The sequence below is a fragment of the Lithobates pipiens genome, unplaced genomic scaffold, assembly GCF_037356315.1.
Source record: "Lithobates pipiens isolate NorthernLeopardFrog02 unplaced genomic scaffold, aLitPip1_a1.2 Scaffold_18, whole genome shotgun sequence".
Lineage (NCBI taxonomy): Eukaryota > Metazoa > Chordata > Amphibia > Anura > Ranidae > Lithobates > Lithobates pipiens.
The window spans coordinates 642,628,913-642,647,046 of NW_027507758.1; the positions used below are offsets into that span (position 1 = coordinate 642,628,913).

The 18,134-nt window shown below is 46.3% G+C and overlaps 3 protein-coding genes across 4 annotated transcripts in view; all 3 read right to left on the bottom strand.

Moving 5' to 3' along the window:
• Positions 1-18,134, bottom strand: part of LOC143989636 (uncharacterized) — a 353,768-nt gene that overhangs the window by 205,377 nt on the left and 130,257 nt on the right. The window lies entirely within an intron of this gene.
• The window catches only part of LOC143989712 (uncharacterized), a 111,602-nt gene that overhangs the window by 35,763 nt on the left and 57,705 nt on the right, over positions 1-18,134 (bottom strand). The gene's annotated exons all lie outside the window — the stretch shown is intronic.
• LOC143989726 (uncharacterized) overlaps positions 2,100-18,134 on the bottom strand; it is a 71,034-nt gene continuing 54,999 nt past the window's right edge. The window contains exons 1-7 of one of the 2 annotated variants that reach the window (XM_077489998.1): positions 16,573-16,626; positions 6,419-6,528; positions 5,726-6,072; positions 5,512-5,609; positions 5,226-5,432; positions 4,961-5,102; positions 2,100-4,120 (exon numbers count right to left, since the gene is read on the bottom strand). In XM_077489998.1, coding sequence (XP_077346124.1) covers positions 3,378-4,120; positions 4,961-5,102; positions 5,226-5,432; positions 5,512-5,609; positions 5,726-5,810 — 1,275 coding nt within the window. In that variant the 5' untranslated portion in view covers positions 5,811-6,072; positions 6,419-6,528; positions 16,573-16,626 and the 3' untranslated portion in view covers positions 2,100-3,377. Of the gene's footprint in view, positions 4,121-4,960; positions 5,103-5,225; positions 5,433-5,511; positions 5,610-5,725; positions 6,073-6,418; positions 6,529-16,572; positions 16,627-18,134 lie in introns of those variants that run through there. The other variant, XM_077489999.1, reaches the window with a different exon arrangement.

Consider the following 18,134-nt stretch of genomic DNA (forward strand, 5'->3'; position numbering starts at 1 on the left):
TGCAAATTTTGTTTGGGTACAACATTGCATGACCGCGCAATTACCAGTTAAAGCAGCGCAGTGCCAAACTGTAAAAAGTGCTCTGGTCATTGAGGGGCCAATTCTTTTGGGGCTGAAGTGGTTAATAGAGATAAGAGTGATGTCATGTGATCTCCCAGAATCCTCCTCACCTCTTCGGTCAGGTCTGTGTTTTATTAATAGAGATAAGAGTGATGTCATGTGACCTCCCAGAATCCTCCTCACCTCTCCGGTCAGGTCTGTGTTTTATTACTAGAGATAAGAGTGATGTCATGTGACCTCCCAGAATCCTCCTCACCTCTCCGGTCAGGTCTGTGTTTTATTAATAGAGATAAGAGTGATGTCATGTGACCTCCCAGAATCCTCCTCACCTCTCCGGTCAGGTCTGTGTTTTATTAATAGAGATAAGAGTGATGTCATGTGACCTCCCAGAATCCTCCTCACCTCTCCGGTCAGGTCTGTGTTTTATTAATAGAGATAAGAGTGATGTCATGTGACCTCCCAGAATCCCCCTCACCTCTCCGGTCAGGTCTGTGTTTTATTACTAGAGATAAGAGTGATGTCATGTGACCTCCCAGAATCCTCCTCACCTCTCCGGTCAGGTCTGTGTTTTATTAATAGAGATAAGAGTGATGTCATGTGACCTCCCAGAATCCTCCTCACCTCTCCGGTCAGGTCTGTGTTTTATTAATAGAGATAAGTGATGTCATGTGACCTCCCAGAATCCCCCTCACCTCTCCGGTCAGGTCTGTGTTTTATTAATAGAGATAAGAGTGATGTCATGTGACCTCCCAGAATCCTCCTCACCTCTCCGGTCAGGTCTGTGTTTTATTAATAGAGATAAGAGTGATGTCATGTGACCTCCCAGAATCCTCCTCACCTCTCCGGTCAGGTCTGTGTTTTATTAATAGAGATAAGAGTGATGTCATGTGACCTCCCAGAATCCCCCTCACCTCTCCGGTCAGGTCTGTGTTTTATTACTAGAGATAAGAGTGATGTCATGTGACCTCCCAGAATCCTCCTCACCTCTCCGGTCAGGTCTGTGTTTTATTAATAGAGATAAGAGTGATGTCATGTGACCTCCCAGAATCCTCCTCACCTCTCCGGTCAGGTCTGTGTTTTATTAATAGAGATAAGAGTGATGTCATGCGACCTCCCAGAATCCTCCTCACCTCTCCGGTCAGGTCTGTGTTTTATTAATAGCACAAAGCTTTGGCCGTCTACAGTGACATTGAGGATTCCAGTCTCGGGTTGAACACAAATTGCAGTTGTAGTGACAGCGGCCTCCTCCATCTTCAGCACGCTTCATCCTCAGCTGGTGACCAAGGCTGGTGGTTCTCTGGCTGCCCCTCTGACATTTCTGGTCCCCAAGTCACCTTTATGCCATACCCTACACATGCGTACTTTTTGTGAGTGCATTTTTATTTTTCTATAGATTGTCAATTATTTTTAATACTACACTATGGGGCTGTACTGTTGTTTCTTCCAGTGGTGGAAAGTGAGCGCCCTCTCTGGTCTTCTAGTGGCACCTCCTAGATTTAGCACTCTGGGCTATCCTACCCAGACCTTTTATTACTGTTGGTATATATGAATATTATTATCATTCACCAATTATTATTGTCCACAATTTCTCTCCCTTACTTCTTATTTGGTATGTTTCTTTTTTTTTACCCATTTTGTATGATGAATCCATTTGGTAGTTTCACTACAACTACCATCCACATCATGTCTGGTTTATCAGACCACTCCTGAGTGCTGTAGTGTTTCTGGACTTGTCAGGCTAATTCATTCCTATATTTACAATTTATGGATACATTAGGAGTCTAATAGACCTCCAAGGACTCCCCGTCCTTCACAGCATGTAACCCAGCACAGATCTGCTCAGTTACATGTAACCCTGACTGTAAGAGTTATGGCCTCTATATTGTACGTCAAGGATAGACTAAATAAGGTGTACCATCATCCACTTAGAAAGGAAAAGGGAAGACTAGAGAACGTTCCCCAACCGATCACCCAGAAAAGAGCATTGAAGCAGGACTATCGCAGTACAGATATTAAACAATGTATACTCAATACTGATAAATCGTATTATACAGTTTTATTAATACAAAAGACAAGACATTTGATACATTTGTAAAAAGTGCAAAGTAACAATCCATAAATGTCACCAGCATACAAGTTCCCAAACCAGGAGGCTCAGGATATGGTGGGTTTCCATGGATATGGTTCTCAACATGTTTTGCAGTCTTTATAGCGCTTCGTCAGGGGAATATCGGCAAGTAATTATTACAGTATTGAGCACTATGTATCAAAACAATTGAATTACATATATAAAACATTACATTCAATGGAAGAAATTAAACAAAGAGGAATAAAGCGAGGGGAGATGTTGCTTCCCCAGTACCCAAAGCCTCAGCCGAGGTCAGAGCACCACCAAGGTTCCCCCCCCCGCTGGCTGCGGGGGATGTGCAATCAATGGACGTGTATCTATATTGATTGGTTAATAAAGATGGAATAAGAATAATATACAATCCAGCGACTTCAATAGAAAAGATGAGGAGAAAAAGGGAAAGAAAAACGGGGGGGGGGGGGGGGTTTGGGGGGTTTAGAGAGAAAGGGGGAGAAGAAAAGGGAGGAAGAGAAAAAGGAGGGAGGAGAGAGGGAAAGGGAGGAGGAAAGCAAAGGGTCTGGTATATATTTGGGGGTCTCTATACAGTTTTTCATGCTTCCTGTTGGATGGGCTACAGAAAATGTGACATTTTACAAAGAAAAAATGAATTGGTTTAAATTTACAGAAAATGACATTTTATTGCCGGCTTCTTTTTTTTAAGCAGCACAAAGACCCTCCAAAGACCCCCAAATACACAGAAGAGCCTCAGGGGGGTCTGTGTGCTGCTTTGGTAACATTTCCTTTATAAATGTCACAACAACTGCACTCTTTTCTAATAAAATGTTTTTAGAATTACAAAGAAATGACCTCACAGCGGGAGGAATGAGTGCGACATTCATTCATTCAACTATTTTTTTTTATATATTTACAAAAGCTACAAAATGGATGAGAGGAAATGACTCCATTTTTATTTTTCTCCTGCTATCAATGGCCGACACGGTACAACACTTCATCCATGTCTTTGGTGATCTCTGATCTCCTTATCAACTGTTTCTTCCATGATGAAGATCAGCCATGGAGTATATCTGAGGTGTATATCAGGGTGTGCTTCTTCCCCACATGAGAGCTGTGATGTCCAGCAACATTCATATAGAAGACATTTCCCGCACTCAAGGCACTAATACACCTCGAGGGTTGTGTGGGATCCCTGATGTACAGGAAGACAGGACTTCAGTGAGGAACAATTCCCTCACTCAGGACAGGAATACAGCTTCTCCCCCGTGTGAGATCTCTGATGTCTGGAAAGACTGGACTCCACTGAAAAACATTTCCCGCACTCAGGACAGGAATACGGCTTCTCCCCTGTGTGAGATCTCTGATGTGTGGAAAGATGGGGCTTCTGTGAAAAACATTTCCCGCACTCAGGACAGGAATACGGCTTCTCCCCCGTGTGACATCTCTGATGTCTGGAAAGACTGGACTCCACTGAAAAACATTTCCCGCACTCAGGACAGGAATACGGCTTCTCCCCTGTGTGAGATCTCTGATGTGTGGAAAGATGGGGCTTCTGTGAAAAACATTTCCTGCACTCAGGACAGGAATACGGCTTCTCCCCCGTGTGAGATCTCTGATGTGTGGAAAGATGGGACTTCTTTGAAAAACATTTCCCGCACTCAGGACAGGAATACGGCTTCTCCCCCGTGTGAGATCTTTTATGCCTATTAAGATAAGATTTATAACGGAAACACTTCCCGCACTCAGTACAGGAAAAGCTCTTCTCTGTTGGAAGGACAGCCCCGTCCCTCACAGTCTGAGGTTCCTCAGGATAAGAGGAATACGATGGTCCATCTACACTGTGTGGTGCCGGATGGACATTTGAGGTAGTCGGGTTTTCTCCTGGACTGTACTGTGTGATGTCCTCATCTTCTACTTTACAGTCTGGAGACAAAGTGAGACAATCCTCTGAGGTTTTCCTCATCTCCCGTCCATCTACTAAAATAGAAATACAAAGATTATTACTAGACATGAGCTGATTGGTTCCTGCTGTGCTCCAATCACATCATCAGATATAAAATGTCCAGCTGGTAGGAAATGGGTGTAACAAAAGAGAATACATATTATGTGTATATATAGCAGTGGGGGGAGGGGGAGAGCAGAAGTCAGGACTATATAATGTACAACATATTGTATAAGATACAACAGATAGGACTATATAGTATCAGAATGATGTAATGTACAACATAGAGTATATAGTGCAGGGGTCAGGAGTATGTAATGTAGAATATAAAGTATACAGTGTAAGGGTCAGGACTCATAATATTGGTATTCAGTAATCAGTGGAAGATGAAATGATTACATGAGACAAGTTGCAGAGGTCCCACACCGCTGCCTCCCATCTCCTGAGACTGCACTCAGTGACTTGGGTCTGAGACTATACAGACATATCCCTCCACCCGGCACAGCCAGCAGACAACACAACAAGTAATCCTGGGGGGATTGTTCTGTCAGAGATCTTGTCATACCCGGGTATGGGGCAGAAGACCCAAATCACATACCCCAGGTGCCTAGATCTAGTAACATCTATGGGGAAAATGAACATTTTGCTGCCAGCTGATCCCCAGAATCTCCATAAATCCAGTCTAGATACATAAATTGTGTCGGCAGCACAGAGAAGGAAGATTATCGGAGAGAAATCCAGGAATACAGGACGGGGAACACAGCTCAGGAAAGTGACCAGGGGATTACAGGCTGATATCACCCAGCCCCTGCCCTACTCTGGACCAATCAGTGAGCAGTATGGGTGGAGGAATGTATTTAGTGTTAATGACCCACCTGTGCTGATCTCTGTAGGAGTGTCCTCCTCTATAAATGTCCCCGTTATTCCATCCTCCTCCATAGACTGCTGATCATCCCTCACATACCTCTCTTCTTCTTCTGATTTCACCTCAAATTCTATATCCATTGGATCTCCACTCTAAACCAAGAAAATGAGAGAGAATATCATCTGTAAGATAGAAGATTTATTATTGTGACATCACATAGAAAATCCACACATTGTCTCTAGGAGTCCATGTTCTAGATGCTCCATCCCACCAACCTTGTAACAGTGGGGGATGGTGTGATCTTCCTGTGTGGAATCCCGGGAATACAGAGGACGGGGACATCTCTCTGGTGGGTTCCTGGTATTTGGTGGCTCCATCATATCCTTGTGTCCTTCTGAAAACTCCTCCATCACTCCATACTCCTCATCCTCCTCTTTATACTCTTCTTTACCATCAATATTATCATCCCCGAGGTTTCCACTCTGAATATATAATAAAACATTCATTGTAACAATCATGCTGTGTATAAATCAGAACTACCAATAATTGTTCCTCATCTACCTGATGATGGTGGGGGATGGTGTGACCTTCCTGTGTGGAATCCCGGGAATACAGAGGACGGGGACATCTCTCTGGTGGGTTCCCATTACTGGATCCATCTGTAGGAAACACACACACTGACTGAATACATTGTTTCTATGTGTTTATCAGATGATGGGGGATCTAGGTGGAGCCTCCGTACTGCTCTCTCCTTTACAATAAAGTCTCCTCTTACCCGGTGATGTGAGGGGAGGCTGATTGTCCATCATGACGTCCTTGTAGAGATCCTTGTGTCCTTCTAAATACTCCCACTCCTCCATGGAGAAATAGACAGTGACATCCTGACACCTTATAGGAACCTGACACACACAATGATACAGTCACCATCCAGACACATCCCTTGTCTGTTACTGGATAATGTCCCACAATTCCCAGAATCCTCCTCACCTCTCCTGTCAGCAGCTCCATCATCTTCTTGGTGACTTCTAGAATCTTCTCCATGTTGTGTCTCTCAGGTTTTAGGTAGTCACATGGAGGCACTGTGATGGTCATATGATCACCGGACTTCACAAGAGGAAATCTCTGTATTGAGGAACCAATAAGAACATCATGTTAGAATCACAGAATCCTCCTCACCTCTCCGGTCAGGTCTGTGTTTTATTAATAGAGATAAGAGTGATGTCATGTGACCTCCCAGAATCCTCCTCACCTCTCCAGTCAGGTCTGTGTTTTATTAATAGAGATAAGAGTGATGTCATGTGACCTCCCAGAATCCTCCTCACCTCTCCGGTCAGGTCTGTGTTTTATTAATAGAGATAAGAGTGATGTCATGTGACCTCCCAGAATCCTCCTCACCTCTCCAGTCAGGTCTATGTTTTATTAATAGAGATAAGAGGGATGTCATGTGACCTCTCAGAATCCTCCTCACCTCTCTGGTCAGCAGGTAGATGATTTCCAGGGTGAGGTTTAGTATCTTCTCAGTCATGTGACTCCGGTCCTCCTCCATCCTCATTAGTGCCGTCATCTATGAAGGTTTCCCTGTAGACAGATAACAGAGAATTATCTGTATTGGTTGTACAATATTGGGATGAGGATATCAGGAGGTAATATGAAGGTCAGTATGTATTTAACTAGTTGCCGACCGCCCGCCAGTTATACGGCGGCAGAGTGGCTCTCCTGAGCAAATCGTCGTTCCTGCACATTGTGGGAGCGTGTCCGGGGGTCGGGTGGATTCAATCTCTGCCAGTGATCCACGATTGCCTTGTACACAGGCAGAATGTAAAGAAGGCATTCCCCGTTCTGCCTAGTGACATGTCAGCGATATATTGCATCCAGTGATCGGGAAAAGCGATTTCTGTCATGTCAGTGGTAGCCCATCCCCCCTACAGTTAGAACACGCTGAGGGAACATAGTTAAGACATATGCTGTTTTAAATCTTTGATCTTGTAAGTGTGCCTGTTTTGGGGCTGTTTTCATAAAGTAACAAGCAGAGAGCACTATGGAGTCTATGTTTGTGATTACATGTCAATAACGGATTTGAGAGAAGCGGAGCTGAGCTGTAGGTGGAGAGAGAAGGAGAGAGTTTCCTGAAATAAATCTATGTGAAGTTATCAGCACAAGCACCCAGCGGGGAGAGTGTAGGAGGATCGGCTGTTTTGGCGGGGATGAGAGAGATCGTGAAGGAGCAAAAGAGTGACCATTATTTGAGTTTTTTATACTTATCTGTGTGGTGAGCCAGCAATCTGGCTGGTGGTGTGCAGATGATACTGGTCCCAGTGACGAAGTATGAGCACAGCAGGGCAGTGCCATCTTAAGAGCATTATAGGCCCCCGGGCAATACAATGCACTGGGGCCCTGTCTACACAATCATGCATGATTTCCCATCAAATGAAGCTTTACTGTGCCCATGAATGCAGCCTCACTGTGTTCACCATTGCAGTATCACCGTGCCCATCATTTCAGCCTCACTGTACCCATGAATGCAGCCTCACTGTGCCCATCATTGCAGCCTCACTGTGCCCACCATTGCAGCCTCACTGTGCCCACCATTGCAGCCTCACTGTGCCCACCATTGCAGCCTCACTGTGCCCACCATTGTAGCATCACTGTGCCCATGAATGCAGCATCACTGTGCCAATTAATACAGACTCACCATTGCCTGGTAACACAAACACAGCGGGCATCTCCTCCTGTGTATCATGGAGTTGGCTGGATCTTTGTTCGGCAGCCAGGCTGTAACAAGGTCCCACCCCCTAGACAGGCTTGTGTGATAGGCAGAACACCGATTCAATCTACTATTACACAAGCTAGGGAGGCGGGACCTTGTTACAGTGCGGCCGCTGAACACAGATCCAGCCAGCTCCGTAAAACACAGAAGAAGGAGGAGAGATGGAAAGAGCGGAGCCAAGGCAGATGGCCTACTGGGAAATTTCCCGGTATCCCGGTAGGCCAGCCCGGCCCTGGCTGGAGTCGTTGGACAGGTGGGGCCCCTGGGCAACTGAACAGTGTGCCCATGCAAAAAGACGGCCCTGCAGCGGGGGATGGTCTCACACACTGAATGTGTCTGGTGGTGGTGTGCACATGATACTGGTCCCAGTGAGGACGGATGAGCACGGCGGGGGATGGTCTCACACACTGTTTGATATAAACTACTTCTCTATCAACACTGATGTTATACTTCCGGTTCCGGCGCCACATGAGGAGGAGGTAAGTGGACTCAGCTCCTGCCGCATACCCCCTATTAATCAGCTACAAAGCAGCCACCCGCCTCGGGGATCCATCCTGCTGTCTGGGGAAGATCTCGAGCCCTTGATGGACCGATTTGTAGAGTGGTCCGGGCACCGATCACTAACGGCCACGATGCCCGCGACGGCGGACGCGGCCGAATCCTCGGTCAATATGGCGCTGGCACACAGCCCCGCTGAGCCATCGCAAGCATGTCCTCTGATCCCAGGCGTGGAAGCGATTCCTTCAGCCGACATAGCCCAGGCTGTGGTAGCCCTACTGACGCCCACGCTGACATCCTCTATAGATTCAGCGATACAAAAGGCTATGGAACAGTACCGCAGTGAATTACAGGCCCAGGCGCAGCGCCTTACACAGGCTGAAGAGCGGATCTCCCTCATGGAGGATGACACCACTGCTCAGGCTGCTGCTCTTGCTTGCCTCACACGTTCTACCAGGGACCTATGGATTAAATTGGACAATTTTGAGAATCGGGCGAGGAGGAATAACTTGAGAATAGTAGGACTACCCGAATCGGTCTCCACAGGACAACTTATGGACCTCTGCATGGTCGCTATCCCTGCTCAACTGGGCCTTTCTACCCCGTGCGTTGTGGAACGAGCGCACCGCCTAGGCCAGCTCTCAGAACAGCGCAACAAACCTAGAGCGGTCATTGCTAGATACTTGAACTATGCGGATAAACATGCTATCCTGCAGAAGTTCCGCTCCCAACGCACCCTTACTGTTGATGGGGTTAATTTGCTTCTGTTCGCTGACTACTCTGCTGAAGTCATGAGACTGAGAAAATAATTTTCACCAATCTGTGCCTCTCTCCATGTCAAGTTCACTTTGGCCTATCCGGCGATTCTGCACGTTACTTTTCCCAATGGCACCCGCCGCACTTTCAACTCGCCCTCTGAAGCGGAGCGATTTCTCAACTACCCCGCGGACATGGATACCACGCATGACCCCTTGACGAAGAGTCCCTCTGCTGGTCTGGCTACCGATACCCAGGCCCCCACTGCTACACAGCTGAGCCCCTCCAAACCACCATATAAGCGCAGTCGCTCCACCACCCAGCGTCCGCGTTCTGAGCTCCGCTGAACTCATCCTTTCCTCCCTCCGGGCTCCTTGCCTGGATATTGGTAATGTTAGAAAGTACTTCCAATTGCTGGTACTTTCTGCCACTGCTCTTGTTGTGCGGTCCTCCATGGGATGCTTGCCAATGAGACTGTGCCTCCACACTGCTGTTTTGTTTTATATTTAACGTTTCTCTTTTATTTGTTCAATGCAGGGGCTATTGTCCTTATTGTCGAACCTGTTCATGATGTGTTGTTTTAGTTCCTGGTATTAGCCCGCCTATTTCACCTACACGATTGGTTATCCCATTTTTGACATGCCGTTCTCATGTTGCCCCTCTAAAACTCTGAGGTCTTCCCCCCCCTACCCTACCCCCCCAGTCCCCCCCCCCCTTACCATCTGAGGTACTGCTTTGCATTCTCTCCCTTCCTTTGTCCCCCCCTCCTCCCTTCACCCCTCCCCGAGGACGTATATTCAGCCTCTCCCAGGGGATGCGTGCACCCGCTGGGAGTCTTAGAGTACCTTAGATGCATCCCGTGTGGAAAAAGGTGAAGTGGGCTACGGCTACTTTATGGTGTATACACCAAAACTGTTATGTTGTAATACATACTGTCTGGTTCTGTCCCCTTTTCTTTTCTCTTCTTTTTCCTGCTCTTGCTTTCCTTTCTTCTTTTCCCTCCTCTTGTACTTGGTTACCCTTGGGGGCTCCCCTACCTATGCGCGCTCCCTGGATTATTTCTGTCTATCTCAATATTGATTTAATAGCTGTTTTGCCACCTACTACCACCCCTGCTGATCCCTATGGCTGACACCTCTAAAGACCAATTTAATGTAGTATCATGGAATGTTAAGGGCCTTTGGTCACCTTCCAAACGCATGAAAGTCCTCCGTCATCTGAAACGGTTGAAGGCCGATGTGGCGCTCCTACAAGAGACCCACCTGACCGACGGAGATCTTTCACGCCTTCGCAAACTTTGGGTTGGCGAAGTTCTGGGTTCCCCGGCCGCAGGTCGCAAAGCGGGGGTGGTTATTCTGCTTCATAAACATCTGCAGTATACCACCCGTAATGTTCGTATAGACTCCTGTGGTCATATGGTCACCCTGCACCTTACCCTGGCCTCTAAGGACATTGCTATAACTAACATATATGCGCCCAACTCCCCCGACTCGTCGTTTTTCCAGGAACTGGGAGCCTGGATCTCCCAAGCGTCTGAAGCACTCCACCTGATAGGTGGGGACTTCAACTCTGTTATGTGCCCCTCTGAGGATAGAACCTACCGAGACTCTCGTACACCTACACCTTCGGCCCTCACTGACACTGACGCCACTCCCCTTGCCCGTACGTTATCATCACTAAATTTCACTGATATCTGGCGATTGTCTCATCCTACGGAACGTGAATTCACTTTCTATTCACCCCCCACAAGTCATTTTCGCGTCTTGACTATGTCTTTGCGTCCCCTGCTCTCCTACCGTTGGTGAGCGATCCTGACATCAAAGACATGGCCATCTCTGATCACTGCCCTGTGACGGTTAGCCTACTAAATGTGAAACCTTCCTCATCCTCGCCCGTATGGCGCTTCCCCTCCTATCTGGCTGATAACGAAGATTTCAAACAGATGCTACTTACTAGTTGGACCGAATATTCAGAAACGAATGGTGAACATATCACCACTCCGAATCTCTTCTGGGAGGCTGGAAAAGCCTTCATCCGAGGTAGAATCATAGCTTATGTGACACAATATAAGAGACACTCAAAGCAACACTATATACAAGCCAGCGAAAGACTTCGCTCCATGCATCTTGATCTCCTTCGTAATCGCACGCAGGCTAATGTCACGGCATGGCAGTTAGCCAAGCAGAACTTTGACCTTTGGGCGGAAAGGCAGGAGCAGATTGCATCCTCCTTTTTGACCATGCGACTTCACAAATATGGCAATAAAGCGGGCAAGCTTTTATCCCGGCTATGTGCGGGCTTCAAAAGGCCCACCCATATCCATGCCCTGAAACACCCCGATGGATCCATTGCCAACTCCTCTAAGACGATTAGCAAACTTTTGCCCGAATACTACACATCCCTATACGCGGAAGACCCCATTGACCACTCAGTTGCTGACCAGCTACTTTCAAGGGTAAGCTTACCACAATTGACTGGACCACAATTAGACGCTATCAATGCCCCTATCACCATCGATGACATTAGGTCTACGATAAAATTGATGTCCCCTTCTAAAGCACCAGGCCCCGATGGATATTCTGCTGAATTCTATAAACTTACTCGAGACTTTATACCCGCTACTCTCTCCAAAGTGTTCACCGCCCTATGGGACGGTGGGTCCTACCCCCCTACGGGTTCCCAGGCCCACATTAAGTTAATTCCCAAACCTGGCAAAGACCCCTTATACCCAGGTTCTTATAGGCCCATTTCCCTTATAAATGTTGATGTTAAGATACTATCCAAAATTATAGCTTCACGCCTAGCCACCATTCTCCCCACTCTTCTGTACCAGGCCCAATCAGGATTCACGACTGGCAGATCAGCGACTTTAAATATCCGCAAAGTGCTCCTGGCATTGGAAAGAGCGAAACTATGCCCAGAACAAGATTTAGCCATCATATCCATTGACGCCGAAAAGGCTTTTGATAACATTAATTTTGCCTGGCTATTTAAAGTATTACAAGCCTTTGGCTTTTCGGGTCCGGTTACGCACTTCCTATGTCAAATGTACGATGCCCTGACTGCCAGACTAGTTACTCCGGACTTTGTTTCACCCACTATCCCTCTTACCAAAGGGACGAGACAAGGGTGTCCCTTGTCCCCCCTTTTGTTTAATCTAGCGATCGACCCCCTTTCTAGACTTTTAAACTCCCCTGACGGTGTCAGCGGAATTATGTTTGGGGACCAGAACCTTCAATCTGCGCTTTTTGCGGACGATATTTTACTTTTCTCGTCCAACCCTCCGGCTGATTTTGATAAACTTCGTGACCTATTCGCAGCGTATCGCCTATGCTCGGGGTTTAGAATTAATTTTGATAAGTGAGATCCTCTCCCTAAATTTGCGAAAAGCTATGTCCTGGCAATCATCTTCACCCTTTGCAATGGCACGACACCATATTACCTACCTGGGAGTGCGCATAGGTCGGGAGCCCTCTTCTCTTTATACCCTCAATTACCCACCCTTAATTTCTAAGATTGTGCAGGAGTTGGAAGCTGGGGCAGGCCTGCCGTTATCACTCTTTGGAAGATGTCATCTCTTCAAGATGGTCTCCTTTGCGAGGCTACTCTACCCGATGCAAACCATCCCACTTCTTCTTAAACACTCTGATGTGCAGAAGATACACAGAGCCCTGTCCACTTTTCTCTGGGCCAATAAGAAACCTCGCATTGCCCTTCAGAAATTATGTCTTCCGAAGCCTGACGGGGGTGCAGGCCTGCCCAATCTCCGTTTCTATAATCTCTTGTGCCTATTGAGACAGGGCCTTGACTGGATAGCGGGAAAATCAAGATACTCCAATCATCGCCTTGAGAAGGCGTTGGTACATCCGTACACGCTTTCTGCGGTCCTTCATTCCAATATTCACGCTCTACCGACCCATCTTAAGTACAACATCCTTATTCGGGACACAGTGGTGGCTTGGAGGGAAATTAGGAGGCTCTTGGGATTACCTACTAATATTTCCGCTCATCTACCTATTCAAGGCAACCCTATGTTTCCACCCTCTACCATTCACTCGGCCTTTGCTCACTGGGGGAAACGGGGTCTACTCAAAGTGGCCTCCCTATACGAGCCTGGGCGTGGAACACTCAAATCCTTCCAAACCCTCTCTCAGGAATTCTCACTTCCTTCTCACCATGTGTTTCATCACCACCAACTGTTGAGTTACCTGAAATCGATAGGAGGGTTACGCCCGGATTGCCTCCGCAAATCACAACTGGAGGCTGTGCTTCAACAAGGTGATTACTCCATCTCTACCCTCTACTCCCACCTAATCAGCTACCAGGCGGACAAGTACCACATTGCCCCCTTCAAGCAATGGGCCTCTATATTTAATGACATGAACCTACCGGAAAGAATCCTGCAAGGATACAGACTTGTTCACAAACTTGTTATCTCGGAGAAATGGAGGGAAACTCAATTTAAGATCGCTCATAGAGCTTACTACCCCTTCCGCACCAACTCTGAGGATCCCTCGCAAGCCAAATGCCCATGGTGCTCCTTAGATCGCCCCACCTTACTGCACCGTTTTTGGGACTGCTCCTCCATATCAGCATTTTGGGACTCAGTCCTGGTTTATATCCGACACATTACCAAGACACCTGTGCCTAAGGACCCGCTGACCTGCCTGTTCAGCTGTGACCCTCCACCTCTGTCGCTAAACTCTCCTTGTCCGGCTACCCTTACCCATTGGACTCACCTCTGCCTGTTGGCAGCTCGCAGGACTATTATGAATTGCTGGATTTCCACAACTCCACCGAGTCTAACGGGCGTTAAACAAACCCTCCTCTCGCTGTTCCACATAGAACGTCTTGATGTTATCTCATCCCACTTTGTTTCCACTCCTCGCTTCTTTGCCAGATGGAGGGACTATATCGAGCAATCCTTTAACTCGGAGGAGATTAATTCCCTTGTTCATCCCTTTCGCTATACAAGCTGGTACCTACACCGCAATATCGGCAACACCTTGGGGAAACTCAAGCTGACGTCCTCACACACCAACTCTTCTCCTTCACAGGACTCCGCTCTATTATTGGCTCAACTACCACAGGATATGTTCGACCCTGTCTCGTCTGCACTGGAGGACATGCAACCCTTTACTCCCCCCTCTGCATCTCCATGACCCTTCCTCGACTCAGGTTTCTGCTTGTACTAGTACTAGTGCTCTTCTACCGTCCTACATGTAGGGGTCTTGTGTTTAGATGATACTGTTTCTCCTCTCCATGTTTTCCTCGCTACCCTTCCGCAATGTGAATGTGAGAGGGTCCTTGCCTCCCTGGGTACCGTTCCTCATCCCCTCTTCCCCCCCCCTACTCTATTCTCTTCTTTCTTTTCTTCTCTTTCTCCCCTTCTTCTCATCTTCCTTCTTCACTTTCCTCTTTATTAAAGACTAAACCGCATGATATCGTGACCCTTCGGGTCGTCGGGGTGTAATACTCCCCTTCTTTTGTTTTGTGGTATATTCTCTCGTATATATCTCTTTACCATGATATTGTCTTACTGTTCGACTGATATGCATTGTCAAAAATTTTTCCTTTTTGATTAATAAAAATATGTTAAAAAAAAAAAAACACTGATGTTATAGAGCACATGAAATCTTATATATATGGACTGCTTGCACTGTGCTTTTAATTACGTATATAAGAATACACTGTAGGGAATATTGCATTTAGTTATTTCCATTTTATTTATTGGTGTTTCAAAAAATGATATATAGGTTATACTGTGCTGCACTATTATTTATTATTATTACTTAAGGTGCTTATATAGCGCCATCAATTTACGCAGCGCTTTACATATACATTGTACATTCACATCGGTCCCTACCCTCAAGGAGCTTACAATCTAATGTCCCCAACTCACATTCATACACTAGGACCAATTTAGACAGCATCTAATAACAACATGTCTTTGTAGTGTGGGAGGAAACCCAGACAGGTACAGGGAATAGAACTGTGTAAAATGTGTGTGGGGGATCACTGCGAGTGTCACAGCAGCTGTCAACGTTTCTTTATCATTTTTATTTGTTATAATTGTTGCACTTTTAGATTGTTATTATACACTTTATATTAACCCCTTGATCACCCCCTAGTGTTAACCCCTTACATGCCAATGTCATTTTCACATCGATCAGTACATTTTTATAGCTCTGATCAACGTAATAATGTCACTGCTCCCCAACAAGTGTCATTTGGGGTCAGATTTGTCCGCCGCAATCTTGCAGTCCCATCAGAAATTGCAGATCGCCGCCATTAGTAGTAAAATCAATAAAAAATAAATAAAAGGTCCTGAAATCTATCCCATATATATATATATATATATATATATATATATATATATATATATATATATATATATATATATATATATAATATAATATAATATAATATATTTTTTTTTTACCAAAACTATGTAGAAGAATACATATCGGCCTAAACTGAGGAATACATTGGTTTTTTATATTTTTTGGGGATATGTATTATAGCAAAAAGTAAAAGAAAAATGTTTTGTTTTTTCAAAATTGTCGCTCTTTGTGAAAAAAATATAAAAAAGGCGCAGAGGTGATCAAATACCACCAAAATAAAATTCTATTTGTGGGGAAAAAAGGACATCAATTATGTTTGGGTACAACGTCGCATGACTGCGCAACTGTCAGTTAAAGCAGCGCAGTGCCGAATCGCAAAAAATGGCCTGGTCATTAAGGGGGGTAAATTCTTCCGGGCTGAAGTGGTTAAACACTATGGTCCCCAGTGGGGAAATATTTAATCTGGACAGTTTAGTGGCCACTATGATTCTTGGGGTCCGGGAGTCTCGTAAAATCTGGCCTCCTGGATCACAAATTCCATTCTCTATGTTGGGTGTGAGATGAGGAGGAGATCCAGGAATCAGGATAAAGGTCAGGACAAGCAACAGACGAGCGCATCCAAGAGATGAAGCCGGGGTCACTACACAGAAAATCAATCCAAGGAAACAACAGGCAGGACGAGGAATAGCAAGAAGGAGCTCAGAGACAAATGAGAATATTGCTCAGCCAATGGGAGATGATCTCAGCATGACTTACATAATGAAGGAGATGAGGGGGAGGGGAGGAAGTCACTTATGGTGACCATAAAGACATGGAAATTCAGCTGGTTCAGCAGGGATCGGTCACATTTCCATCCATGTGTGGTCACTGCCGGATAAAAGTCACTCCATCAGCGGCTGCAGCCAATAGCTTCATCACTGATCTGTGTATTCTGAGAGCGGAGGAGCGCCCCCCATTGTCAGAATACAATAGTGCAGCGGGGAGGATTCCCCCATCCCCCTCCAATGTGTGGATGTGGGAATCACTTCAGATTTTTCCTCTCATCCCGCTGGATGAACGATAAAACTGAACCATGTATGGCCAGATTTGAAAGGAAGATATATTCATCATCAACTGATCCCCCTGAAGGGGTTAATCTAGGTTCCTACACTATATATGTGTGTATCATCATCTGCTGGAGATAAAAGACGTCACAGTGACTATGGAGGAAGAGGACGGACATTTACTGGGTGTAAATAGAAAATAAGATCTTATTACCTCCTCTGCTGCGTCTTCCAGCAATGTCTTCTGTCTACTTCCTCCCGACTCACCTCTCACCCGGAACTTCCTGTCTGTACCTGACATCACTTCCTGTCTTCCCTAGAGACTTCCTGTCTGGGTAGTAGTGAGATCACCATCTTGTGGAGATCAGAGGAACTGCAGCCCTGAGAAATGTCTGGTAGTGTGAACCCGGCCTTGTGCTGTGCGTGTATGCAGGGCCGCTGATAGGGCAGTACAACCAGCCCTGTTGTACCGGGCCCGGCCAGCAGGGGGGGCCCGAGCAGCTTTTAACTTCTAGCTTAAAAAAAAAAAAAAAAAAAAAATAACTATATTAACCTGCACCCACTTGATTACTAACATATATAAGGAATATATATTCATTTCCTGGGCCCCATCAGGTTACCAGAGGGGCCCAGGAGGTGAAAGCAGAAGAGGGACTTTTTTTCTATTTTCGGGTGCAGGGATACAATGCTGTGCCGCATGCTGTTCTCAGTATACCTGCACAAACTAAAGTTCTTCCTGCTCACTGTATGCCTCTCCGGCGGATGGATATTACTGTTATACGGCTCCCTTCATCCAGTAAGTGCTGCAGCTTGAGGGACTTATCACTGGGACGGCTGAGACAGACAGAGCAGCAGGAGTAATCTGGAAAATGGCAGTGGTGCACAGGCAAGCAGTCCCCTGCACACACACACACACACACACACACTGACAGGTCACACTATTGTAGCATGTGCAGTCCCTAGACTCTGTGTGCTCATGGTTATTATCATTATGATGATCAGGGCACAGTAGGTGCTGTATGGCTCTGTCAGTGTAACATGACTGTGTGGTGCTGACTTTCCTGATATATGACTGTACTGTGTGTTACAGACTATAACTCAGCACAGCCATAACAAAGTCAGCACCACACAGTCATGTTACACTGACAGAGCCACACAGCACCTGCTGTGCTCTGATCATCATAATGATAATAACCATGAGCACACAGAGTCTAGGGACTGCACATGCTACAATAGTGTGACCTGTCAGTGTGTGTGTGTGTGTGTGTGCAGGGGACTGCTTGCCTGTGCACCACTGCCATTGTCCAGATTACTCCTGCTGCTCTGTCTGTCTCAGCCGTCCCAGTGATAAGTCCCTCAAGCTGCAGCACTTACTGGATGAAGGGAGCCGTATAACAGTAATATCCATCCGCCGGAGAGGCATACAGTGAGCAGGAAGAACTTTAGTTTGTGCAGGTATACTGAGAACAGCATGCGGCACAGCATTGTATCCCTGCACCCGAAAATAGAAAAAAAGTCCCTCTTCTGCTTTCACCTCCTGGGCCCCTCTGGTAACCTGATGGGGCCCAGGAAATGAATATATATTCCTTATATATGTTAGTAATCAAGTGGGTGCAGGTTAATATAGTTATTTTTTTTTTTTTTTTTTTTTGCTAGAAGTTAAAAGCTGCTCGGGCCCCCCCTGCTGGCCGGGCCCGGTACAACAGGGCTGGTTGTACTGCCCTATCAGCGGCCCTGACCATGAGCACATAGTGAGATGCTACTTTTACACATGTG